Source organism: Antrostomus carolinensis, unplaced genomic scaffold (assembly GCF_000700745.2).
Source record: "Antrostomus carolinensis isolate BGI_N321 unplaced genomic scaffold, ASM70074v2 scaffold12558, whole genome shotgun sequence".
In the NCBI taxonomy this organism is placed as follows: domain Eukaryota; kingdom Metazoa; phylum Chordata; class Aves; order Caprimulgiformes; family Caprimulgidae; genus Antrostomus; species Antrostomus carolinensis.
The window spans coordinates 1-26984 of NW_010333795.1; the positions used below are offsets into that span (position 1 = coordinate 1).

At 39.1% G+C, this 26984-nt stretch overlaps 1 protein-coding gene across 1 annotated transcript in view; it reads right to left on the reverse strand.

The window, feature by feature from the left end:
* Positions 1–5388: 5388 nt before the first annotated feature.
* Positions 5389–26984, reverse strand: part of LOC104529638 (T-lymphoma invasion and metastasis-inducing protein 2) — a gene marked incomplete at its 3' end in the record, with an annotated part of 57576 nt that continues 35980 nt past the window's right edge. Inside the window, exons 8-13 of the mRNA XM_010173995.1 lie at positions 25103–25267; positions 22341–22451; positions 21817–21895; positions 20795–20887; positions 19448–19708; positions 5389–5492 (exon numbers count right to left, since the gene is read on the reverse strand). Coding sequence (XP_010172297.1) covers positions 5389–5492; positions 19448–19708; positions 20795–20887; positions 21817–21895; positions 22341–22451; positions 25103–25267 — 813 coding nt within the window. The remainder of the gene's footprint in view (positions 5493–19447; positions 19709–20794; positions 20888–21816; positions 21896–22340; positions 22452–25102; positions 25268–26984) is intronic.

Sequence of the window (26984 nt, forward strand, 5' to 3'; positions counted from 1 at the left end):
AACCACACCCCTTCTAATGCACCCCAGGATAGGGCACAGTACTCACTGATTTTCATTACAGAAATAGCCATGTGAAATCAGCTAATAGGTGACACAAGGGTTTCCTTTTTGAAATCATGACGCCTGTATTTTGTGTCTGTTGAAAGCACTGTTTTGGGAAGCTTGTTGTGGCAGTTGGATGATGCACTAGTGGGAAGATGGGTTTGCTTTCTGACCCAGTGTCAGTCTCTGCATTCGCACCGCTCAGGCACCATCTGACATGCAGACCAGATGCTCAATTGCACACACACTTTAGATGGGTTGGAAGAAAAACCTCAACAGTTACCCAAGTTAGGCACGTTTGGACACTGTCTCCTTAAGCACAAGAAGCTGGACAGTATGCAGGGAGGCCAAAAAAACAGATTTCTCACTATAGTCCCAGACATGCAGAGTTCATGGAAACACATCTATTACTCACTGCACTTGAAAAAGCTCCTCTCTGGCAAATGGAGGACTATCCACAACTGGCACCACAATAAACAGAATACACAAGCTTCAAAAGCACTGGAAGGCTGACTTGATATAACATAGGAAAGTCAAACATCCAAAAGCAGAATTCTGAAATGCACAAGTATGTATTTTTCCTACTTTATTTTTTCCCCTATATCTATAAAAATGGACATTTCAAGTAGGGCCATTACACTGACCTGCACCTCATCCCTAATTAAAAAAAAAAAAAAAAAAGTCAAAAGCTTTTGATGAAAGTGCTCTACACTGCAGGAGAAGCAGATTTGTTTCTGCGAAAGGTGCCAGGCACTCTGTTGACCAGACCTGTCACAAGTTCCTCATTTCCTCACTAGATGGACAGAAAGTGAACACGGTTGTCAAACAGAAGTGGAGAAGGAGCGAGTTGAGCTAATCTAAAGCACACCATGCTAGGGAAAGGTGTACAGGGATTTTTAACCATAACTTCCATCCATTGCATTAAGAATTATATTCCCAGGAAAAATGTTAGTTTTCTGCCTCTGCAGTGTGTAGTATTTTTTATTATTTTTTTTTTAGAGGTGATGGGGATGGACTTGTCCTCACATACACATACTGATGTATGATCTATAACCCATTCTGAGAGTAGATTGACTATTTTAACAATCCAAAGCAAAGCAAAGCAAATTTCTCTACGTCTCTATACCCAACTCATTCCCAGAATCAATTTTACTTAATTGTTTGAAAGAAATATAACACCACTTCAAAAGCGCTGCAAAATCAAACCAGTGGGCCATTCTTTAGAAAGTAAATTCTTAGCATTCAAAGTTTCTCAACACAGTAGCTTCCGTTTCTGCATCTGCGATGTTAATTTTTGAAGATGCCAGCATAAAACCATTCTGCTTTCATTGACTATTTTTACCATGATTACACAGCATCACACTAGCTATTTTTACTGGGTTTCTTAAGTTCTTAAAGAACTCTAAGATACAGCTGAGAATACAATGAAGTTATGTGAAATAGATGCACAGAGTTTACAGGTTTTTTTCTTATGATCTGTAAAATATTTAAAGTGAAAACACATCTTCCCCCTCTCACACATGCATTTATAGGAAGTTCCTTCTCTCCATCTGTTAAAATTTAATATGATTTCAGAAACACTTATCTCTGATGACACTCGAAAGATTCAGAGCAATGAAAAGTCAGATCATAGCAGTCTCTACAAGAGACCTTAGAGACCTTAGTAGTTACTTATATGGTAAAACTTCACCTTTCAGCTATGTTCATCTTTCATAAAATTATATTTTTAATATACTGAAAATACAAAGTATAGATAACCAATTTAGTAACAGACTACTAAACTTCATCCTAAAAGAAACCACGGGCTAGAGAAAACATTTCTAAACAATACAGTTTGCAATCAGAAATCAGGAGTAGCTAAAGGAAAAGTTGCAATTTTTATTTATTCAGCTGCATGCTACTTTGATGTATGGAAAGCATGATTCTTGGCAACTGTCAACATACCAGGATTTAGCTGAGCACCAGGAGCACAGACAATTAGTTCTCAAAATTATTAAACACAACTAAACCTAATTGCACTGACAGATATACTCAATCTCCAGATTTTCTGAGGTCCTCTATTCTTCTGTCAACAGTACGCCTACATACTCCAGAACCAACAATTGCAAGGATCACAAGCCACTGCCACATAAACAGTACTTTAACACAGTTTGAAAATGTACTGCAGCCGAATGTGTTAGAAGTATAACATCTATCCTTGTTAAATAAAATAGAAAATAAAGGTGTTAAAGGTATTAAAGGTATAAATGGGGCATCCCAGAAAATACAGAGCTGACAAAATTAATGAGCATTGGGAATGGATGGTTCTTGATGTCCATGTGTTTTTGGTAATATTTCATAACTTAAGGAACAGCTTTCATTTCCATAATGAAACAATCCTCTATTGTCCTTCTAATTCATTTGTTAGTTCTCAGATGAAAGACAAACATAAAACCATTCTAAATTAATTCATTTCTTGGACTACCAAAAAAATGTATGAATGAATGACTGAATGAACACATATTTGAAAGAAGTACACATGCAACAAAAGACTTATTCCTTTGAGATTACAAGGCACTTCTGAAATGCCTCACTGTACTTTCAGTTAAGATGATGCTTAACCTTAGCTTGGTATGGGATGAAGAAAATAATAGTGAAAAACAAAATGCTCCAAACAAAAAGCATAAAATCTAGAAATCAGACATGCAGCCACTAAATCCAAAGCTTTAAGACTGTTTTTTATTTACTTACATGTTGCAGGATAAAAATCAACCAAAATTCAAAGGAGCCTGCTCCCTCAGAGCCAAGTAATTACATCTACAGTTGCTGTCAACTGGGAAGTGAGCATCTCTAGCTGTCTCTCCCCTGAAATAATCCCAAACTGCCTGTTGTTCCAGGCTGTACTCAGAACCTCTCAGCACCACCAACGTCTTCTCCACAAAGCTGAGTTTACAGATCTCCTCTCCCCCATACTTCTGTGACATCACCTAACACTGAGGTGTCTGTGCTACTGCTCTCCCACAGGCATAGGTCAAGTTAGCACATGCAGGAAACAGAAGGCAAAGGGGGGTAAAAAAACCCAACCCAAATCCAGATGCTCTGCTTTTTGAGGCTGCACAATTTCCTCAAACTAGCTTTTATTAGCTGTAGCTATTGTTCATCTGGCAAGCAGTCCCAAATCACAGTTATAAAAACAGAAATAATTTTAATTCCTTTTATACCCAATCACAATATACACTACCTAAATTTACTGTGATGTTTGATTTTTTTTTTTTCCTACATCTATTGGAGAAATCAAAAGGGTCGGACAAAAAGCTCTGACAGTAATAGGCACCCTCCAACAGAAAGACAGCAATCAATTACAAACCATTTGCAGAAACTGTAGAGCTGTCACAGTCTCCTTTACAGCTGCAGTTCAAGTTAGATTGCCTCTGATTGCCAAGCCATTTCCCCCCCTTGTATCTACAAAACTAGGGCAGCTTCAGATAATTTTTCAAATTACATTAGCAGACCTGCATGCCAACCCAAGAAGTGAACTGCAATATGGTACAGGCAGTTACTTCAGCAAATTGTGTACAAGCCATTAATACTGTTAGACGTGACAGATCTGAGGCTGAAGAGAGGGCAGGGAGCAGACCTGTCTGCTCAATTGCAACACGTAATTTAGAGCATTAGAGCAAATTTAGCACATTCAGAGCAACAACTAGCATACATGAATTGTTCTCTGTGTATTTAAATCCTGATGAACGGTGTCTAATTTTCTGTCATCTGGTGTATTTGACACAGAGGATCAGGAGTGGCTTTGTTTTTCTGCTCCAGCAAAGTTGATGCCCCAGAATCTCCTTCCCTCCAGCAAGACAGGAGCTCAGTTGTATATGTCCGCACAGTGCATGGGGGGTAGCGCATACCCTGGGTGACCAGGGCACCCCAAGGGACCCAGGGGAACCTGGCCAAGCAACAGCCTGCTTGTGCAGCCAGCCACCAGCGTATCCTACCCCTTGGGGTCACCTCTGCTGTATGCCTGCAAAGAGTCCTGCCCCTAAAACACTGCAGAAGGCCTAAAACAGGATAGCAGAGAAATCCACATTACCCCTTCCAAAGAAACAATGTGTCCTAGGGGGAGAAAAATCCAGTTTATTCTTGACTGGTTGCAAAGACTTTTTGGGAATGTAAGCAATATGTTACACAGGATATAGATTATTTCTGTTGGAATGCCTTGTGCAGCAGGAGATGGGCTAAAGACCCACAATCACCAGGCTTCTTCCCAGTCTCAGGGGAAACCGCATAAAATAATAGATATAATAGACTGAAAACACCTATAGACACCTCTAATAGACTGAAGTAGATGACAAAGTAATGTCAAAAGTAAGAGAGGATCAGCTCCTCTGGGTAGGCATGGCTAAAGGCACAATGTATCTTCCCTGTTCTGGTCTTCTGAGTTTGTACTGCCTTAACTCTACCAGTTTTTCATACAGCCTAGTACAAGACAGTAATATACTCCAGAACCATAAAAACTCCAACTTCATTTCTGTTATGCAAGACTGTAACACAAGTGCTATCAGAAATTTGCTTGGAGATACAACCAACTCATCAACAGAAGTATCAAACGTATTTCTGTTGTCAAAATGCAAAATCACAGCCATCAACATGAAAACACCACCCAAGCTGGCTGTTGAGGGGCTTGAAACAATATGCACTTGAGCTGGACACAGGCTGCAATTTGACTGACTCAGAGCAAAATGGACAAAAAATTGCTCTTTAAAGACCTATGTATTCAAAGGTAGACACTAATTCTGGGGGTCCCTGCCTCAGCTTCCAAAGTCCTGATCAAGAGAAGGCCTGAACATCCATTACTCTAGCTGAAATCAAACCGCAACTGCAGACACACAAAGGTTCTGCAAATGAGAGAGTGAGAATCACTGGATTTCACACACTGCACCTCTCCAAGTCTGCGGTTCAGTCTAAAACTATTGACGTTAAGTGAATGTTGCTATGGTCACTGCAATCTTAACAACAAGCCCTAGAAGTATCAGCAAAAAGAAAACATGAACTAAACTGAATCTGTTAGAAAACTGTAGCAGCTTTACTATTCTCTACAGGTTCAAGCAACACAGATGAATTTGACAAGTGTCTGCCTGTTTGCCATTTGCCCCCATCACACTGCTTTTGGAGATGTAGCAGCTGTGCTGTAGATGCTGACCTGTCAGGGTGAACTCAAGATAACAAAACACTAAGTACAGCTAATATGCATGAGATTTTTTACAAATTTGTGACATACATTAAATTCTTTCCCATAAAATGCCGAGCGTTAACACTACAACACAATCTTTTTCTTCATAAGGTTTGTTATGTCAAGCATGTTCTTACCCTGAAAGGCGGATCAGTCTTCTCCCTGTGTGGCACTTGGTCCAGAGTGCCATCAGTACTGCTCCTTTTCAAGCTGGATGTGACATCAGGCACATTACTAAAATCTGCATTCAAAAGAAAACAAACAGATAAATAAGAGGGCTACAGGAGAGGAACAGGAAAAGTATTTGTTTTTATCTGCAAACACTTCCAACATTTAGTAGAATTACTACAGGGGGAGAGAAGGAATACAAAGTTCTGTGATCCTCCCCACCCCCCAGAAGATAACACAAGAAGTCAAAGCAAAGAGCAACTATGCCTGGAAACTCTGCTTTCAAAACAGCAGCTGGACATCTAAGACCATCTGAAGCAACACGCATATTTGATCTACCAAAATAAACCTAGCACTCTTCTTAACGTCATGCTTTCAAAGGTAGCATTATCTATAATCAGCACGCTCTGTGCTGAGACAACCAGTGAGGATAATTAAATGCACTCAGTAGTTCTCCTTGGATGAGCATGCTATTGTTCAACACGACTTAGTCCTGAATCCCTTAAAGATTTAAGAAGAAAAGAGAATTTTGCCTTGGAACAAACACCACGGTTCATAATACAGACAAAAGCCCTTGTTACTAACAGTTTACCAATTTTACTAAGTTTGGAGTCCACGTACATAGTACCTGGCACAATGCAAAAACCAGGAGGCTCTGCCCTGCTCTACCTATTGACAGACTGCAGCTTTCAATAACATTTATGTGTAAACTCAATATCTATCCAACAATGCTGAACATTCATATAAAAATGATGGGTTTTCCCTTCACATTTCCTCAACCGGCTGCTTAACATCAGCAGAGATGTTTACATGGAACTTCTAATTAAAACTCTTAGAAGTGAGGCAAATTTCTCTGATTTTTGATCTGCAGGATTATCAATCGAAGTACTTGAAAATCACAAAGCAGCCACCAAAAAAATAATGAGGATTTTCAGCAACTTCAGATGATAAAATAGTAATAAAATGAAGGACTTTTTTAATATGCTGCTTTGTTTGCTAGCTTTTAAGCCTCTAGGGTATAATTCACACCACATTACCACATTTTCAAACTCTTTCTCAACACCTACAAATGCTGGAGATTTATTTTTCAGTGAAAGCTGAGATTCTCATTTAATCACTGACTCCAGCAACTGAGGTGGTAATTAAAACAAATATCACTCATCTTGCGGTAAAATTGTGAGCATTAGCAATAATCATAGAATCTCCTGGTTGGAAAAGACCTCTGAGATCATTGAGTTCAACCATACCTGTCCACCACTAAATCATATCTTCAAGCATCCCATCTAGAAGGACAACAGTATCTCTCAGTCTGGGTCTTGCTGTTGCCCTTGTGCCTGCAGAGCAGGACCAGCTCCTCTCGGCAGGAATTGACAAACATGGATTGAAGCAGGGAGGGAAATGAGAATTTTAGGCCCAAAAGAGCACCTTATAGCCCATAAGGAGCCCTCCTGGGAAGACAAAACATGGCAGAGAGACTTCATAGGAAAGCCAGAGAGAAAGATGCAAATAATTCAGCACAATGTCACCTTATTTTTCCACATGGGTGCCTATATCAAGCTCAGTATCAAGGTTGACACTTTCCACTCAGATACCAAAGACTTGACTACTCTGTCATTTCCCTATCCTTGCAGAACCAAGGTCCCGTTGCTTTTCTCTCCTCAAGATTTTTTTACCTGTTCCTCCTGGAGTCAGGTGTGTGTCCTGATCTCTCAGAGGCTATATAACATGCAATACCCCAAGAGTTACCACCTTTGCAGACAAACATATTTTATACAACTCCACCAAACAGCCACATATCTTAAGAACTTAACAAGGAGTCTGCCATGTCTATTTATTTTATTATGCTTTTACTCCTCTTCTTCCATCACACCTGAATAATTTTCTCCTGCCCAAATATTATATCACTTTGTCCAGATGATCTATCTTTTCCTCCCTTCCCCCTCATCTTTGTTTTTCCTTTGTAGTCTATAGGACTGTCAGAGGTAGGTGTACATAGTCCTGCCCATTTTTAGAGCATTTCCTATTGGCAGAATGTGGTGCTGATGTCAGTTAAGGTAAACTACAGTAAATGTTATTTTGAATAGTAAAAACTAAAAAAAGCTACATGGAAAGGATCCAAGATGAAAAAGGACATCCTACTGCACGTTGTATGCTGAATTAACAGGGGGAGGGAAGGAAGGAAGGACATATGCCTTGTTGATCAGTTTAGCATCCATATCCTGTCTCCTTTTCCTTCTTTTACTGTGGAAGCCGACTTCCTTTGGATCTGTTCCTACACACCATCAAACTATTCCCAAAGAGCATAGAAGCATCAACATCAGCTGCATAGCTTAAAAAAAAAAAAAAAAAAAAAATCAAGGGGCAAAGAAAATTAGTATTAACGTAGAGAATGGGTAATTTCAAATGCAAAGCCCAAGGACATAAACACAGCAGCAAGTTTAATACTGAAATTCTTTCTACTCCTATTACTAAATTGAAGGGAAGTAACAAGCCAAACCACACCAAATATATTTTATTTGAACACTCAAATTTGGATTTAGCTCTACAATGGGATTCACATTAACAAAGATGTTCAAAAGTAGTAATGTAAAACTATTATCTTACAGGCTGGGTAACCACTACCCTTTTAGGCAAAGCTATCAATAAAACTGTAGAGTGTGTGCACAGAATTAAGAGAAATGTTACAGCTGTGCAAGTGTGAAATTATTCCAGTATATAACATTCCAGATCTTTGCTGGGAAGGAGCACAGAAAGGTATGCAAGGAGATATACATTCCTAAAAACCATCCGAATACAAGGTCAAATCAGCACTTCCTTGCAATTTATTTATTTTTTTTATTAATACTATTATTTTAGGAAAAAAACCCAAGCCAAAACAAAGAAACCCAAACTATCTGTAATGTAACATACCTTACTACAATTACATTATTGACTAGTTAAAGAAAACATAGACTACAAACCTTGTTTGAGAGGCTTTCCAGCATAGAAATGGTGAGTATACCATGACTAAGTCTGCCTATCCAGCTCCATTTCAGTAGTACATTAGATTTCTTTTATTGACATGCTTGTGATAAATCTGTCTGGAAGACTGATAATGTTGGGTTAAATAAAACTTGGTTTAAGTCTTTTAACATATTTTTTCTCTGCTGCAGCACACCTCTCTCTCCTGTTTACACACACACACATATGCTTGGTAAGCAGAAATGTGGATGACTTCCATCTGGGAAGGATAGGAACCTCTTAAACAGAGATTTATGAGATTTTGCTCCTTCTGATCTAGCAAACGGGAGTATCTTCAGACACTAAAATGCAACGTCAGCTTGTTGCAAACAAGAATAGCAGCCTCAGATAAATGCTAAAATTATCAGAAAAGCAGAGGGGAAAAATGCCATTATGTGAAAAGCTTAATTACATCATGAAATGCATACCAAACTCTATGCTTGGTTTCTAGCAATGAGCGACCAAGTACTAAGAACCTGCTCAGCACCTTCAGCTACCAACAGCATCACTAAAGAAGAAGGTGTAGTGCATGTTTCAGCATTTGGACCAATAAATGCAAATGTTCTGATTAAGTTTCCTCCCTAGTGTCATTACTCCTGCAACATTGTGTTTTGCTGGCAACCTGACTCACAATCATTCAAGAGAAATTATAATGTAACCACTAAACACTGAAAGAAAGCGTACTTCCCAAGTCACGCTCCTCTCTACTCATCATTCAACTAAAAGTGAGCACAGAGCACATGGATGGGACAGTCGTTGAGAAAAACAACACATCCAAGAGCTCTGTACGCCTACAGGAATGTCTCTTCCCACGTTGCTGCAGTGATACACGTACAAGTGGTCAATATGGAAGTTATTCATATGTTTGTGAGTGGTGAGGCACAATGGAAACACATCCTCTAGCAGATGTGTGAGACAATAATAATCTGTGCTACAATCCTAGCCAAGAAACCAAAGGAAATCAACTGGAAAACATCAACATCGATCATCCGGCAATTCAATTACCATAAAGAAGCCATCAACAAATGCAAATGTCACTTATCTCTTCTATTCTGTTTAATTAACAAAGAAGCTTTAGTTGCTTTCTACTCAGCACTGCTCTTACCACTTTAGCCATTCACTGCAAAGGCAAAATCACCATGACAGTAGGAACTGAGGATACTGTTTCTTCTTTTTTTTCATAATACTTCAGAACTTGTTCTGTTTTAGATTTTTCTCAGCAATTTCAGAAAATGCCAAATAATCATCACAAGTATGTCAAGTGTTATCAAAAGTCAAGTACTATGTAGGTGGTGCAACCACCCCCTTTTCCAAACTACAGCAAGAGAGTGTGTTTCCACCTGTCATTCTACTGACAACAATAAATTGAAGAAAAAATTCCTTCTAGATCTACATGAGAAGACAACGCAGAAAAATTAAATGTACCCAGTCTCTTACTCCAAGACAAACTAAGACCACTGCAGGGGCATCATTTTCAGCTCTGGGCAGCAGCACCACTTCTGTGCATCACTTTCTTTAGCAAGTAAAGAAGCATTTTGACAGACACAGGCAGACCTGACCTCAGTAAAAATATAGTGACTACACCAATACAGAAAATCCGTTTTCCATTTTGTAACATTTCTGAAATTTGAAAAATGGTTTGCTTTGTATCAGAATGAAACCATGTCCTTTTATGATATACTATTTTATTTTCACCAAAATGCTGAGAAAGAGACACCACAGAGCAAAAATGTAGCCTAACATCAGGATATTCATCTATGATGTAGCAGAGAGAGATGACATCTTCTGCTTTGTCAGGTTCAGGTGAAGAAACTGAACCTGGGTCTTTCTTAGCTAAGGTAAAGTGCCTGATTAAAAGCTAGTAGCTGTGAGACTTTCCTGGTATCCCACACTCCACCTGATCCACTTACCATATCACCAAACATTCACTACAGCCAATAGATTAAAACTCTTTTTTTTAAAGACTGGTATTGTCCAGTAATTTCACATAGATGTTGCGAAACAGCAATAAACTGGGACACCAAATTATTTCTGAGAATATTAATACGAATTTTAGCTCAAAAAAATTAGGATCCATAATTATAAGGAATTATAGGAGGTCCAGTCTATCCTCTAGGAAAGAATGTATTCAATATTCTCATTAATTCCCAAGTGCTCTAGAAACTGCCAATAAAACACAACACAGCCAGCCTCCAGCATGTAGGATATTCTACTTCTCCCCATTGCAGAGAGTTTCCATAACACGGATGCTTGGTTTAAATGGAAAGGGGATATTACATTTGGGCAATAAGGTTAAGTCAGGTGTATGGAAAGCTGTATTTTTCATTGTTGTGTGAATTCTCCAGCCTGATCAGTTAATTACCATACGCTTGCGGTTCCCATATTCTTCTAGCCAATGCAAATATCAAGAGAAAAGTAAGTTTCCAAGATAAGACAACAAATATTTCCCAAATCCCTACCGCAAATATTAAAGCCCAAGCCAACTCTCAGAAAGGTACAAAGCCTTGGTGGTCTTAATTCCTTTAGACTTACTGAAAAACAGGGAGTGGTAGGTGAAGCATTCCAGCATTGCATAGAGAAGAGTAATATCAGTGTGGTGAACTCTAAAAATGCTCCCTTGGAGACTAGTACTCGTAACTTCAGTTAAACGGTTCAGCCTGGAAGGTAGCATGCATGTGCTTATTTCTTTTGGTCTGATACAACTAAATATATTTCAAGTTTTCAACAGTGTATTAAGTCTTTTGTAATTAAGTTAAAAAATAGGTATGTAAGCATTTCCTTCTGTATCCTTTTCCTTTCTGAAAGACTTGAAGAAATATCTTTCAAAAAGGAACAGTTCATCTGAAGGAATTTATAGAAGGGCTTTCAAGAGACATTCCTGCAATCTTTTTTTAAAGAAGGCATCCAAGTTTCACCATAGAAATATGAAGGGTTCTGGGTTCACTAGTTCAGTTATTAATAACTTGTATGCCTTGCTTATTTGAGGATTAGACCCTTTAGTTCTTTGGCTCCTCTTATTCCCTGGGATCGGCAAGGAAGGGGCACCCAGCGGTTGGCATCCAGGAGAGAGACCATGCAATCTCTGCAGCTCTTCAAATTTCTGTCTAGGTTGCAAAGAGCACATTAACTGTGGTCAGGACAGGAAAAAGCAAGAGAGTTCTGGGAGGAGAAGACGAACTCCCACGGAATATTCATTAACTGTCCCACAATAGCCATTTGCACTAGAGAAATTGATAATAAAAGCGAGGAGGGTCTAGAAGATGAGATGTGTGGATAAAGCTAGGTAGCTTTAGTAGAGCTGTGATACAAGAGGACACTGGAGTTGCTCCAGGGTTTCCACCATGAAGGCCCAGGTCTGGAAACACCAGGAGATGTTTGGAGGCATACAGTTCTTTCAGCACTTCATACAAAAAGCTGTTTTTCCCCTCTAAATCCTCTTTGGCCAGAAAAGGATTATTGCAAAGTTGGTGATAAGTTAGTTGAAAAAAATTAAGAGCCCATGACACAAGAATGGTCCAGCTCAAGTGACACATGGAGAGCTAATTTCCACTTAAGAAAAGTGCACTGAAAAGTCCTACTTTACCACAAGCTGTTGATGTTATTTCCTCTGCATGTCACAGCAGCAAATAAACAAACGAACAAATAAATTATTATTTTGCACTCTTAGATGCTACCAGTACAAGCCTCGACATATGAAAAATAACTGCTACAGACTGAACTTACTCATGAGGAGTTTTTACAGCCACATTTGGCTTCTAGAGCAAAAGCTATCTCCAGGTAGCTTCTGCACTAATGAAACAGATCTCAGAGAAGGCAGGTAGGCAAACAACCCACTTGCAGCCACAGATGAAAAATATCCATTGAAACACATCATAACCTCCACCACTTAAAGCTGAAAGGCAAAGCAATTTGATTTAGCTTTCATCTTCATTGGGGTTCTCTATGAATCTGGGCAAACGACTGAGGTACCATGGACCCTAACTGCAGATTCTTATTAATCTCCAATTAATTTCTCCAGAATTACAGGAGCATTCATGTTAGCTCAAATTAGGTAATTTTAACTGGAATTTATATAAGTTTTTAACTAATGCACAGTGCCAGTTCAGTTGTTTCCCCACACCTGGTACTCACAGGCAAGTATTACTACTTCAGCATTCATACGCCAATGCTGGAGTAAATTCAAAACAATTTGCAGGCAGTAATTGTGGTTATTAACTGTACAGTGTCTTAAAGCTTTTATGCTGCTTTAACCAACAGTTCAAAAGATAGTTAAATACTAAATTTAATTACCATTTAAATAACCTCTTCCTCTTTTTGTCTAGGAAATCTCTAAGTTTTTCTGAAAGGCTTTGACCCAACTTCAGATACCAACAAGCTCAAATTCTCACTGCTAAATTAACGTGACTCAGTCTACTAAGACAAGTAAACTATGGAGAAACTTCAGTTTCCAGAAAACTAAAACTAAGCATGTTAGAGAAACACAAATAAAATGCACCGGATTTTAATAACGCAGAAAAAAAAAATCATCTCTCCAAGATATTTTGGCTTTTATCACTTGTCTTAGGCATTTTGTAACCTATTTCGGGACTGGCTGGAAGGTACGCTCTCAGCTTAGCTTCAAAGCTGTAACAACTGACTCTTTGGCATAGCCAGAAACTTAATTTGGGAATTTATTCAAGATGTTAAATCTGAAAAAGAAAATTAGCATACAGCTGTCATAACATCAGTCTTCCTAGATTAGGGTTCTTAAAACCAGAATTAATAGATGCCTGTCACTGACAAGACTAATTGTTACCAAACAAGACATGCAGTCACAGGCCAGACAGGAAAGTTCCCTTCATGGCCCCTCTCATCCAGATGTTTTGGCTTCAGGGAGCAAACTAGGAAATGTCAGAAGGCGCTCTACATGCTTCCTGAAGGACAATGCAAACAGGCTGCTTCTTTTTGCAGATCTAACACTGCTAGGCAAAGAGAAACTCATACTTCTGCCCAGGGCAAGTCTCCTTTGTTCTCATCCTTCCGTGAGGAAAGTGACAACTTCTTTAAACACTCCACATTTTCATGTTTAGAAAAAGCCAATATGTTCAGGCAAATATTCTTGTATCGTACAGCTTGTTTAAGACATGTTGGGCAACATGCTGAACAGTGGCTTAGTTCCAGTCAGCCACCTACTTCTGCAAGTATGACTTTCTGTAGGCTGATTTAGGCTCTCTCTTCTTTTCTTTTTTTTTCCTAAATATCTGCAGAAACATCCATTTTGAAGTTGGAGCAGAATCCTTTAGATCCCTTGGACGTTCCTTTGTTGGTTAATTGTTCACCATGAAGCAAAGTAATTTGACTCAATCAATAGAAGATACAAATTAGCAACATAATGGGAAATAGCTGCTTGCACTTCAGTGGCAATGCCTGATCAACCCCTGCTCATCAATGCTACGTTTTTATGAGATTATTTAACTTTTCTAAACATTCCCTGTCCAAGTTTCTGTCACTCAGACAACTGTTCAGGTTTTTCAGTTTTAAGCTTATCACTTCACACAGGCTTCTCAAATTGTTACCTAAATACATTCATTTCCTATGTGTGTAACAAATGCCTTGTTAGATACAGTCTCACTGGAGGCCAGAGTTAGCTGTAGCTAGTGCATCACCTTTCTATCCCAGTTCAACAAGTGAACATGTGTGTCTGCAGTATGGGGAATACTGGTACGTTTTCTCCTCCTCAGATTTATAGGCACAAAAGCAATTAAAACAGAAAGGAAAAAGGAGAAAAAAGTTACTTAATAGTTTAGCAAGAATTTGCAGCTAGCTTTGATAGTTTTTATAATTACTCAACCTACCTTACCCTCTGTGAAACACAGAACATCTGCTGTTTGATGTGTTTTAAATTATGCCTCAGGCACTGGTCTATATGTGGATGTGTCTAACTATCATCATTAATAAATCTCCTTGCTGTCCATATTGTCACTCTACAGGATTTGATAGGATGCGTAATGTCATGATTTATGCCTATATATCATCTCCAAACCAGAAGGTGCAGTTCCACAAGGTTTAATATAGTTTACACCAGAAAAAAAACCCAAACAATTTGGCCCACTGACTTCACAGGGATTAAATTATAGCAGCATTTAGCAAAGCAGAACAAAACGCTCTTTCAGTAGAAAAGCACAACGAAGAGCATTTAAGGCTGTCCCATTTTACAGCATAAGCAATCTTTTAATTTGCAGCATACGCATCTAGCAGGAAGCCAACAGGACAGTTTGTCAAGTGCCAGGAAGAGCTCATTAAACCACCACTCTTGGGAAACACTCTGTATTACAAAACACGCAGTAGGCAATGAGTGCTCCTACGGATCCAGCTTCTGAAGAGGCAAAGGCTTTCTTGGAATTAACCTTCACACTGCTACAGTCCCAGGTACTGTCACAGGCCAGACCAAGTCTTTTCCCAGTGATTCACAAGAGCGTAGGACAGACACTTGCGTTAACGGTACACAAGTAGCTGGAGCAGAAGCCAACCTACCACGATTGTCCAAGACCACTATAAACGCACACCTCACCTCTCGGCTTACTTTGATGAACGGCCACTGCACGGTCTATCACGTCTACGTGGCTTCCTGCTTAACTCAATTGAGTAATGAGTAAAAAAAAGAAAACTTGTCAGAGTCATCGATCTTCAGGCAGATAAGCAGTCATGTTGCGTAGACAACTAAATGTCTACATTAAAAAGAGGCTGCTGCTTTTCTAGGGTGTTGCCTCACACCATGCAAAACCACCGGATATCTGGTATTAGATCCACCAGCTAAGAGGGAGAGATACATGCAGACCTGTACAACTAACACAGATTAGGGCCCACATGTAAGAGGGCTGTGGGTGTCTTCAGGACTTGGGAAGCTAAGAAACAATATTTATCTTTTCTGAGTGCAAAAGAGTTTCCTGTGAAAGAATAAAAATAAATTTCTTTGATTCCTCACACATGCAGTGCAGTGAAGGCTGTGCCCTATAGTACGATAAAGACAATTTAAATGTTGAAACAGCAGCTAGGCTGTTGACCCAGTTTGGAAAGAACTAAATGTAGAAGTTACTTCAGACATCTTTTTCAGTTAAGTTTTAGTTTTACTTTTGTTTACAAAATGCTTTAAATGTTACATTAAAAGACGCTTATGAAATGCTTTAAAAACTATGAGCAAACAGCAACAAGCAGAGCAGTCTGAGCCAGTGCTCCAGGCACAGCCCCCAGCTGCTGGAGGCTACAGACCACCTTAGCTTCACGTCCTCCTGACTTTATCTCTTAAGAGGGACACACAGGTCTTTCTGATATTCAGACTGGGTTGAGGCTGGAAGAGGATGCAGGGAGTGCTACCTGGAGAGGCATGTACAGCAACATGCATACAGCCTCCTGGCTGCAGAGCCAACCTCTGTCTCCATTTTCCTCCCTCAAACCAGTGGTATTTGATGAAGCCGAATGGAGCCAAGTTTTCTGGAGAAGCTGTGAGTTGCAATTACATTTTGCAGAAGCTCCTAAACCAACTAGCCTGCCCCTTTTCAGCAGCACCCAAGCCTTCTTCACTGCTCCTGGGACCACACCTCTAGAAAGATGGGCTGGACAGGAGCCCAGACCCCACACACAAGGTAAGTGCCCTACCCCAAAGATGAGGAGTACAATGCGGAGCAAAAGAACAGTATGTCCATCTTTTTATTTTATTTTATTTTTTTAATGGTTTCTTTCTCATTTAGCACCCTCACCCTCCCAGATGAAAGTGTTTCTTCATGGAAACTTGTTAAAACATATCCAAATTGCCATCTCCCACTTTTTTTTTTTTTTCCTTTAATCAGAGATCTATTTACAAATTTAGGTTGATTTCAACAGTGTCAGGTAACCAGAAATTACAGCTTTTTTGGCAAAAACCCACTTGCCAGGGGAAAAAAAAAAAATAAATTGCCCAACTCTGACAGCATTCCATATATTGCAGTGAGTTTTCACACCTACTAATGCTTCTACCTCCTGCCTCAGCATTCTACAGATATATCATTAGCCCACATGGGCTTGCCCTAAAAATGCATTTTTCAGTTCTTGCGCCTTCTCTGCTGTTTATTCCTCAAATATCTACGCTATCTTAAAATGAGGCATTTTTTTCCTCCACAGTTGTAAGAATTACAGTCCAATTCCCTCATTTTTTAATTTTGTACAAATATTTGTTTAATTTCCTTAGCACTGGAGATTGGAGCAAATTTAGTTGCTCTGTTATTTGGTTTTCCACATATATGAGTGCATTTTTTTAAAGTTTTTCATCTCATTTCTTTTCCAGGATGAGCTTATTACTAGCCAAGTGGCTAAGCAGCAAGCACATAGCGTTGCCATGTGGGAGATCAAATTATATAACCACAGCAGGACCAAAATACAGCTACAAGGCTATAGTAACTTCTTGGAGAAAGTGAATCACTCTCAAGGAAAATTCCCTGGGAATGATTTTTCAGAGTGGCAGAGTTAGTGGCTTTGTAGAAAGTCAATCACTTCTCTTCTGTACAGCAAAGGCTGACAAAGTTTGCCACGAGGTATAACTGGGTATCCTCAGTGTAGCAGAATATCCTTCAGAGTTACGCTAATCAGTTACAAAACTCTAAACAAATGTGGATAAACAATTACCACCCAAGTCATATGAAGCCAGTGATTTAAAATAAATTCTGTTTTGCTTTTGCCTTGTGGTTTTCACCAAGCACCAGGCAGGGTATTACTGTGTGACTCAGTGCTGAAAATTTCTATTTATTTATTTATTTGTTAATTCTAGCTCATTAATCCTCACATTACTCTAGAAAGACACATAGAGTTTGTTAATTTTTTAAAAACAGGGAGGTGACCTAAGGTTTTTCACTTGAGGTATGTACCTTGAGTCAAACTGCTTGATTTTTGAAAGACATGCTCTCCCCTCCACTGACACTAACTGACTTTCAAAGGTGCTGCCCTGGAAGAACAGACTCAACACAGACAAGCAAATGTCAGAAATTATTCTTGAAAACTGTGGTCTTAAGAGTGACTCACTCAACTCTACCAATGAAGGCAGAATGGTATTAAACACTGGATGTGAATTTAAGAGATTCTTGCCTCTCCGAATCCCTGGTCATATCATTAAATACCCCCTCTTCTTATCTAAAGTCTTAGTCAGTTCCTGAGTGAGTAACAGGACATAGAACAGTTAAACCCTTTATGATTATCTGCTAATTCAAAGTAATGCCATTTTCTTCTGTTTCCATTTGAACCCAATCAGGTGATCAGACACTAAGCACTGTATTCAATAAACATGAAAGTCCTTCTTACAAAGCTTAATTTAGAACTATTTGTTCCCTTTCAGAATAAAATAAATCTTTCTTAGCTTCTTTTAAGCAGAAAAGCAAATATACTATGTCCCTTTATCCACTAGTGCTTAGACAATAATATATACTCCAGTAATTTCCTATTATAATGGAATATTTGCACAGGTTGCAAATTTATCCCAGAGGAATGAGGAATTTAGTGAATGGACACATACATTTATTATACTGAATACTCCAGGTAATGCTGGCCTATGATATCAAGCCAACAAGCTGAATGATAGCCCTGGTATAATTATGTAATTAATTAGCTCTATCATAATTTTTGTTTTATGACACTAACTTTTATGTGCCACTAGTCAATTTAATGGCATTTTAAATTGAACTAAGGCCCCTGAGAGAGATGCTACTTACTGTATCACAAATCTTGTATTCAGATTTCTTTTAATTTCAAAAGATGACCTAATAAAATTGCTTTATAATTAAATTCATTCTAAAAACTTCTCCTACATGATTCTTTTTCTTCTCCCATTTTTAATTACAAAAAAAAAAAAAAATCCAATCAGAAAACACTTGCCACCGTAATTATATACAAAAATCATTGATCCCTTTTTGTAACTCAGGCTGCTCTCCTTGCACAGCAGTGCACGCTGGCTACCCTTCCTGCAGAATTTTACTAGCATCCCCCACAGGTGCTGCGAGGAAACTGCACCTTTTACACTCAAGAAACTAGAGTTAAATTTGCTTCTATCTTGTTTGAAAAATAGTCAAGGCATGGGAAGGAAGGTGAGCAAATCCCCACATACTCTCTGTTTCAGACAGGCATTTACAAATATTCTGGAATCACAAGATGTATTTCTCAGGTGAAGTAAGATCCGCTAAAGGAAGGGAAGGGTGACCACAGCTCTCCTCTACCCAGCATGGCAGTGCCCCTCTGCGTGCCACCCTCTATGTCCAGCTGAAGAGGCAACCCACAAGTGTGCATGGGCACCTTCCTTGGGGCTGGGGGGCTGTGGTGCCCTCCAGGAGCAGTCCTTACCATGTAGGCTTTGGGCACCTTCCTTGCCTGGTGTTCCACATACAGAAGCCCATCAGGGTCTCAGCCCGACACACCACTGTCAGGATACGTCCTCCATTTGATGTTTAATACAGCGGTATTTATTATATTGCGTAAGAAATATGAGCAGGTAGTAGCAAAACAACCTCTATGAAAGCTGCTTTTGTAGGCTTTCTTCTACCCAGTGAGCGGCTGTGTGCAACAAGAAGATGATAATATCACTGGGTGGGAACAGAGCTAAATGACTCCTTTCTAAGGTGATGATGACTATTGCATTTAAGGCGCCCTTAATGTATGCAGTACTTTACCAGAACAATACTTCTGCCTATGAAAGCCATCACATCATTTTAACCACTGATGCCTGGGAAATGGATGTACTGGAGGTAGTCAAGAGGACACAGAACAGTTAAGAGTGCTTGGTGATACTGGATGGTGCAGCCAAAAATATTAAAAGAATATAATTTCCCTGCAGAAACTACCATATTCCATTCCATTTCTACTTTCTAGAAAGTAATGAAGTATCAGACCGATATGGAGCATAAATGGAATTTAAACAGTTTGGACTTGGGTTTCTCACTGAGGCCAATACAGAATTTTAAGCATAACTGAGTTTCAAAATCCAGTGACGCTAGAAGTCTGGTGAAAGTAATGAAATTACTGTCAACCTCTTACCATTTGCTGTGCTCTTTCTGAAGTTATCTAGAAACTCTTCTAGGAGCTGTGACTGGTTTGGAGGGGGCAACAAACTCTTTGGGTCCCTGGAAATGTCGCCATCTGACCAGGATGCACATAAGGGTTGCTGGCTCCCATAATGGTTCACCCTCAAAGTGAGCATTATGCTTCTCTCTGAAAACAATAACTCCATCTGCCTCAGGTCAAGATCGGATACAGCCTCTCCATTTATGCTCAAGATTTCATTGCCTACTCGGAGCCCTGGGAGCACGTGAAAGGAAGGGGAAAAAAAAAAAAGAAAAAACAAAGGAGAGAATATAAAACGTTAAGGGTCACAAACCAAACCTTACTGTTTCACCTTTTATTTTTGTGGTTGCAATTCAAATAACCTAATGCTACTGTAAGTCCATTAGAATTGATAAAAGCTTTATATATGCTATAATTATATACTATAATTATACAGTTCAACCTCATGCTTAGTTTGATAGGTGTTACACACAGTACTGCCGTCGAGTTGTTTCTTTATAAAGATGCTACAGGATTTGGTGGGTGGGAAGGGAGCACAACTTTCAAGATTATGAGAATAGAGGCACCTCTCAAAGCTTGGATACCCTGAATTCATTTTAAAAGATGGTTCATCAGCACACAGCATTGTAACACATATTTCATTATCCTAGTCTGGGAAGAACAGCCACTAGTCATGCAGATCAAATAATTCACACCAAACAGTGGACAGAGTCTTTGTCAGCTTTTGCACAAACCTAAACAGTGGCAACCGCCTGCTGCCTATCAAGGTCAGCAACAACCAAGTGGTCGTTACCCTCAGGTAGCAAATGAAACTCTGGTTTACTGGATTTATCGCTCTGTTTTTCAGACAGCAGGACTGACATGATCCTGTTGTGCCAATGAAGGGAAACATGGTTCCTCAGCAGCGTAGTGGGGAAGGTGCTCACAGAAACATATGCAGCAAACTGTTTTGAGAAGGCAGGCTACTTTTCATTGCCAGTGGAAGTGATGGGTCTTGGAGGGTGACCAAGTCCATGAGGTTCCCCAGTGTGAGATGAACTCTTCCTCCAGCCTATTCCTCTGTGCAAAAGCACTTGGTCAGATGGCTGAAAGCAGACTTTGTCTCCAAGGGTGAACAAGAACTCTGCCTGTTATCTTGAAAGGATAATTCAGTTACTCTGTGTACATTATCTTTCCTAATACCACATACTTTCATGGGAAGAAAACTATGACTAGTAAAAGCCAAGAACCATTTCAGACAGCAGTACTAAAGCTCCTTCATGTTTTGGCACTTTAAAAAGATAATGAAATACAGTATTAAACATAAATATGATACAATACCTTCCTTGTATGCCAGTCCATCAGGAAGAACATCACTTACAAATATACGGGTTAGATGCTGGTTTTCATCAACTTGTGCTGTCACAGCAAAACCTGAAATAAAAGAAGTTTAAATAAAATAAGCTTTCTCAGAAACATTTCCCTTTTATTTTTTTGTATTTAGTAGACTCTACACAACCAGAGGGAGGCTGCTTCTTGAGAGAACACATCCATGGAACACAGAGAAATTATCACATTGTTTCTCAGGCATTGTAAGGGCAGTTAACTGGACTTTCCAACTTCCAGGAAATGTCATGCTGTGCTGTAAAAAAAAAAATTACATTTCAAAAAAATATTTTCTACCTCAGCCCCATATGACATTTCAGTAACACAGCTCATCTTTATGGTAAGAGTTCTGCAGTGTGTCCATCGGACATAGAGGTGTCTTAAACAGACCCAAAAACTGGAAATGCAAACTATAAAGCAGCAAATCCATACAGACCAGCGAGTGAGACAGCCCAGAAAGGCATAATTTACATGAACAGACCTGCAGCTAAAGAACAGCACAGAGCTGCCTTACAAAGGTATCTTTGCAAGGTTTGTAATTATTCCTAAGCATAACTGCCTCCCACAGATGAAAGCCTGTCAGAATTTGTACCAAAGGACACTCTGTTGTTACTGTGCCAACAGAGGATCCCGCCATCAAAAAAGAAAAGGGTAGACCTTAACCATGGCCTGACTGAGACCCATTGTATTAATCCTGATGTTTGTCTTCTGACAATTCCATGCTAGAATCATTTGGCCAGCGCAGCTGAATTAGAAAGTGGGCCCTTCCCAAATGAAGGCATAAGAAATGTGTTTGCCAGTGTAAAGCAAACAGATTGGGTCTTTGTTATAATGTCTCCAGTCCTTTACAGACCCAGATTTTGAGCTATCAAGGATGCCTCTACCTGTTCTCAGAGGTGGAAAACTCCTGAAGAGAGAAATTAAACAATGAGAAGAATAAAAAAAAAATTCCTGAGAGCTGTTTTGGTTAAACTTACCAAAATCACTTATGTTTTCAGTCTTTGTAAGATGAACGTGATAAACATTTAAGGGACAAATTTCTATTTCATCATACACCTGTTGGGAAAAAAAAATAAATAGAAGTAATCAAATTATGAAATTGCAAGCATCAAAACCTAAAGGTCCAGCATGGGAAATAAGCACAATATTCTTTGCATCAGTAAAGAGACAAAACTTGCTGTCTTTACACAGAGAACTGTGTTACTGTCAAGCACTGCTGGTATCAGCAGGACTAAATGCAGACTAAGCTAAAGACAGAAAACCCAGCCTGGAGTAGAGACTGACACTTTGCTTCAAAATCTTCAAACAGTTCTTGAAGAGAGTGTCTCTAGTGCCTAGCCACCCAGACGTCTGCAGAGGCACAGACTGTGTGAATGAGGATGGCAGAAGGCAATCCAGGAACAGCTTTAAAACCTTATTTTAGATCTAAATCACACATATTCATAGGTAATAATTCAACTGTAGTTTCAGCCATCATGGAGCTTTAACTAAAAGGAGTCACACTTTCCTGGTCTACTATGTATTCATATGGTTCGGGAGCACAATACTCTGTATTTTCATCAACCAGTCTTCTGAGTTGCAGGCCATAGTGTCTTGGCTCCAGCTGTTTCATCTAAGGAACAAAGAGAATGGGGTTTGGAATTTGTTATTTATTTCCAGAATCCCAGAAGACAAAGAATTGACACACATACACAAAAAGTTCTTTAGAAATCATGCAAAAGCAATCCTCAACAAGTAATTTTCTAAGTATTCTTGTGGTATAAACAGAACTAGCTGCATTGCTTAGAAGATAAGGTTTGAGTGCAATTTCCATTTTCCCTTATGATCCTCCCAAATCTTTTCATAAACACTATGTCTTGGCTATTAGATTAACTGAGCACTGTTATATGTTTCCAAAGATATCAGAACTGTTTTCTGTTCTTTTGAACTTACACTCACAACCATCTTTTTCTGTGACTACTTTTAATGACTCAGTTCTGCTCAGCAACTTTTTCTTCTGATGTAGAAAATGTATATGCATGTATGAGTTGTTAGGAGAAGAGATGGGAAGCAGGTTCCCCGAGGGTTTGCCTTTATTGGATTTTGTTTTTATCACTGGGTTTCATCTATGATCAGAGTTCCACCTATTTTTTTTCACCATGTGAGGTCAAAGCAAAACTCCTGTCTCAACAGGAAGTTAAAGGGAAATAGGAATATTCTCAAAGGATATTAGCCTGAAAGTGTTAAGCCCCTGATGGGACTCTCTGAAAATCGGGATGCTGGTGAGACCACTGCACAAACCATTCCATTTTAATATATTAATAGATCAACATTTTTAAAAGAGGAGGAAGCAACATTTCTAAAACAGGAGAAATGATTGCATCCTTTAGGGTTACTTTACCTCTTTAATGCATCTGTGCAACTTACAAAATCTAAATTTACTGAGTAACTAATAATTACCTTAACATTTTATTATGTGTAACAGTTTACGAGTTGCATGTGTTCTGTATCCTGAATAACTGTATTCAAATACACATTTTTTCTATATGTGCTATCCAAAAGCCTCAGATGGAAAACAGAAATGAGAAAAGTACAAACACCCCATAAAGTATGAATGGAGGGGAAAAAAACAACAACCCCTTTGAACTTTATCCTTATACACATAACATTCAAACATGTTCTGTTAAGACGAAAGATTCCTTACACTCACCAGAGCAGAATGAAAATGTAAGAAGGAAAAGAACCAGGACAGATGAGCAGAAAGTATTCAGCATTAGAGAATGCTTATGAAAATCTTTAACGCACAGAATAGAAAGAAAAAATAAAACAGAAAAATGTTTAAGGAAAAAAATCAAAGAACTTAAAACTAAATTTTCATGTGATACAGACATTGAAATTAAAAGTCAGCTTTACAATTACAGTATTTTGGAATTACGGAGTAAGAGAGGTAAAGAATTTCCTTTTCAACTTAATTTTATGTTTATAAATTTTATTTCCTCTTTCAGGGGTCTTGCATGCCCCCATAACCACTTGGAAATGTCCCAGCTCTACTGTGCCATCTGGTGGTAAAATAACGTCTCACAATCTCTTTAGTCTAGTACAGTGAGCTTTTAAAAAGTAAAAACAGGCTGTTTCCTCCAGGGTTCAACTTCCACCAGCAAAAGCAAGGAGAAGATAATTTCTTCTCAGTGATGTCATGGAGATGCATTGTGACTTGACTAAAGCTGTGTGTTTATTTTGATTTAAGAACTATAGTTAACTCTAGTTTGTTTATTTGGTTTTTTTATTTGTTTGTTTACCACATTACCAGGTGGAAAGAGCCATTAAATTGGGTCCTTTCCTCCATCAGAAGCTTCAGAATTAATTAACTTCAAGTCAGTTGAATGAGCTCACCTGAAAGTTCACAAAAGCTATGCCAAAAGCTACAGCTGGATTTTGTCTAGAGCAGGACTCCTTTTTTTTCCTTTTTTCTTTCTCTTTTACTTGTGAAGTAAATATTTACCAGTTGTCAGAAAACAGAGCTTGGGAGTAAAAAGTTAGTTTTTCCAAAAAAACCTTGTTTGCCTACTTTAAGCAGCTTGAATCATGAAGTTAAAGCTAAATTCAAGCACTGACACATGTGGAGACAAAGGTGCTAGATACATTGCAATGTTCTAGAGGTGCTGGTCTCTTGTCTGTAGTTAAAATTGGTATTTCCACTTTACCTTCAACCTGTGACTCAGTTTTCATCCAAAGATCTATAGCAATCCCTCTCTAATTGCTGGCACTGACTTTCAGAAGGAAATGCGCTCTTTGAAATTCACAAGTAGAGCTGGTATTTAATTAAAAGCTTAAAAGGGTCCTTTAAGAAGCAAACGTATGTGATAGCCTTTGTCACAGCAGTCTTAAATGTCTTAATCTCCTGGCACTAACTCACCCAGTCTCCATTACCCCTCTGTGATTAATTGTACAGAACAACTGGGTTTGCTGCAATGACAAGGCAGAACGGACACGTGCCGAGATTTCTCAGGGGCTGAGTACCTGGCAAAGTGTCACCACTCTTTAAGTATTCACTGTACGTTGTCTCAAGCAATGCTTCTTGAAAACCTTTCCACAACCTTGCTACCTTGGCTACAATACACAAATAACACAACTAAAGAAAACAGAGTAATGTGCCTTAATACAGTGACAGGGAGATGCTGATATTATTATGCTCTCACTATTTAGGCATCCTCTGAGGTATTATTGTTCCTTCTCAAGTCCACAGGTCTCAACAAGGTGCAATCGTACATGAAAAATGAGTACCTTGCATGCCAAAGACAAAACATCTTCCACCCTGTGCTCTGGCTTGAGGGTGAGTGCCACTCCTTGGCCGTCACAGAAGTGAACATACGTCTGTGTTTCCCAAGCACTCTCCTTCTGGATGCTCTCTGGCACTGAGCAGTAGACATTCAAAAAGTCATCGACTTGCTGCTGGAAAAAAGGGGGACATGTACAACATATGTGGATGTTGCAAAAAACACTACAAGTGCAATTACATTGGCAGTTTTCAGTGGATATGTATTTAGACATGGTACTGTGTATTTCCTTATGGCAAGACAGGGACAAAGTTCTGTTGCCCACTCTCATTCACTATCAAAGACCTGATTTTCTTGAGAACAGACTGTACTTCCTCTGCATTCCCATTATGGACTTTTATGCCTTTATCTCATATTAATTGTTGATTTAACTCAAAGTGAAAATATGTAGTTATCTGATACTATATCACAGCAGGAAGCAGAATCGACTACCACAATTTTACTTAAAAAATACAAAACCCCAGAATTATTTTAATTTTGTCAGAAAATAAGATAGTAAACTTCCAGCAGAGAGCACTGTGGAGCAAGGCTTACCATAACAAAAAAGGACTAAAGCAGGAATAGCGTTCCTATTCTATTTACAGTTTAAGAATATTGTTTCATAGGTAGCACAGGATATTTGCCTGTTTACCATATTGGTTCACATTCACCCTCATTCCAAAGTCACTCCACTTGATCAAACACCACCATCCACCCTGAGCAAATTCCCTGTTGCTTTCTCAGCCTTCATTTTCACACTTTCTCCTGTGCTGTACTTCGGCTACACGTTTCAAAGGAAGCCACACAAGGAGAAGAAAAAACACTGAGACCTGTTCAGAATTTGAGTTTCACCTCTGTATTTGGGTCTGCCTATTCAGCACATCCCCTAAATGCCCCCATCAAGGCATTTAAGTCTATACAGATAGGCTCCACAATACCCCTGTAGAGTGGCAGAACTGCCACCCAAGACATATCTTAATATATCCTGAGTTGTTCTCGGGAATGCCTACCTCCCCAGTATTTTTTCTTTATTTGTTTGGGGTTGGTTTTGGGTTTTTTTTCTGATTGTTTGGGTTCAGGGTTTTTGTTGCCTCCATTAAGCCCCTGGATTATGCAATTCTTCCTCCTGGCTCTGCGGGGACACAAGCCCAGGGGTGCACTGCAATTAAAAGCTGCAGGAAAATCACTGCACAGGGACTGCTTCCCTTGCTGCAGGCACCAAAGTTATTGACAGCAGTCTACCAGGAGCAACAGAGAGGTTCATATTATTTTGTTTTCCCAAACAACAACCATGGCTGTGAAAATGATGTAGTAAGCAATCCTATTCAGGTAATTACCAAACAATGCAGAAATTCAGGTTGCAGCCAACCCAGAGTATGGCACAGTAATAATTTGATGCCAGAGTAATGCTGGTTTTGGCAGAATATATTAATGAACTAATGGCATTCATGAATCTTACACCTCTTGCTCAACTTTTTAACTAGTTAACTTGCTCAGCTTTTAACATGCTCAACTATTTACCTTGCTCAACTTTTTAACTAGTCTCTTTTAACTAGTTTAAAATGAAATTTCAATTAATACAGGTCCATGGAAATCCTACCAAAATCCAGGAACTACTATACCTAAGAGGAAGCCTGTTATGCTACTGCAACTAATGGAGCTATGAAATCTACACCAGGCGAAGTTTCACCTCAGTGGCTGTGGCTCCAGACTGCTCCTAACACTGATGGTGTTGAAGAAGATAATTCCCATAGAAGCATGGTCCTCTCAGAAAGCACTAAATCAAGTGCCTGAGAATAAAAGCTGACCTCCTTCCGCGGTGCAAATAACAGAAAGGAGAAAGGGCAAGG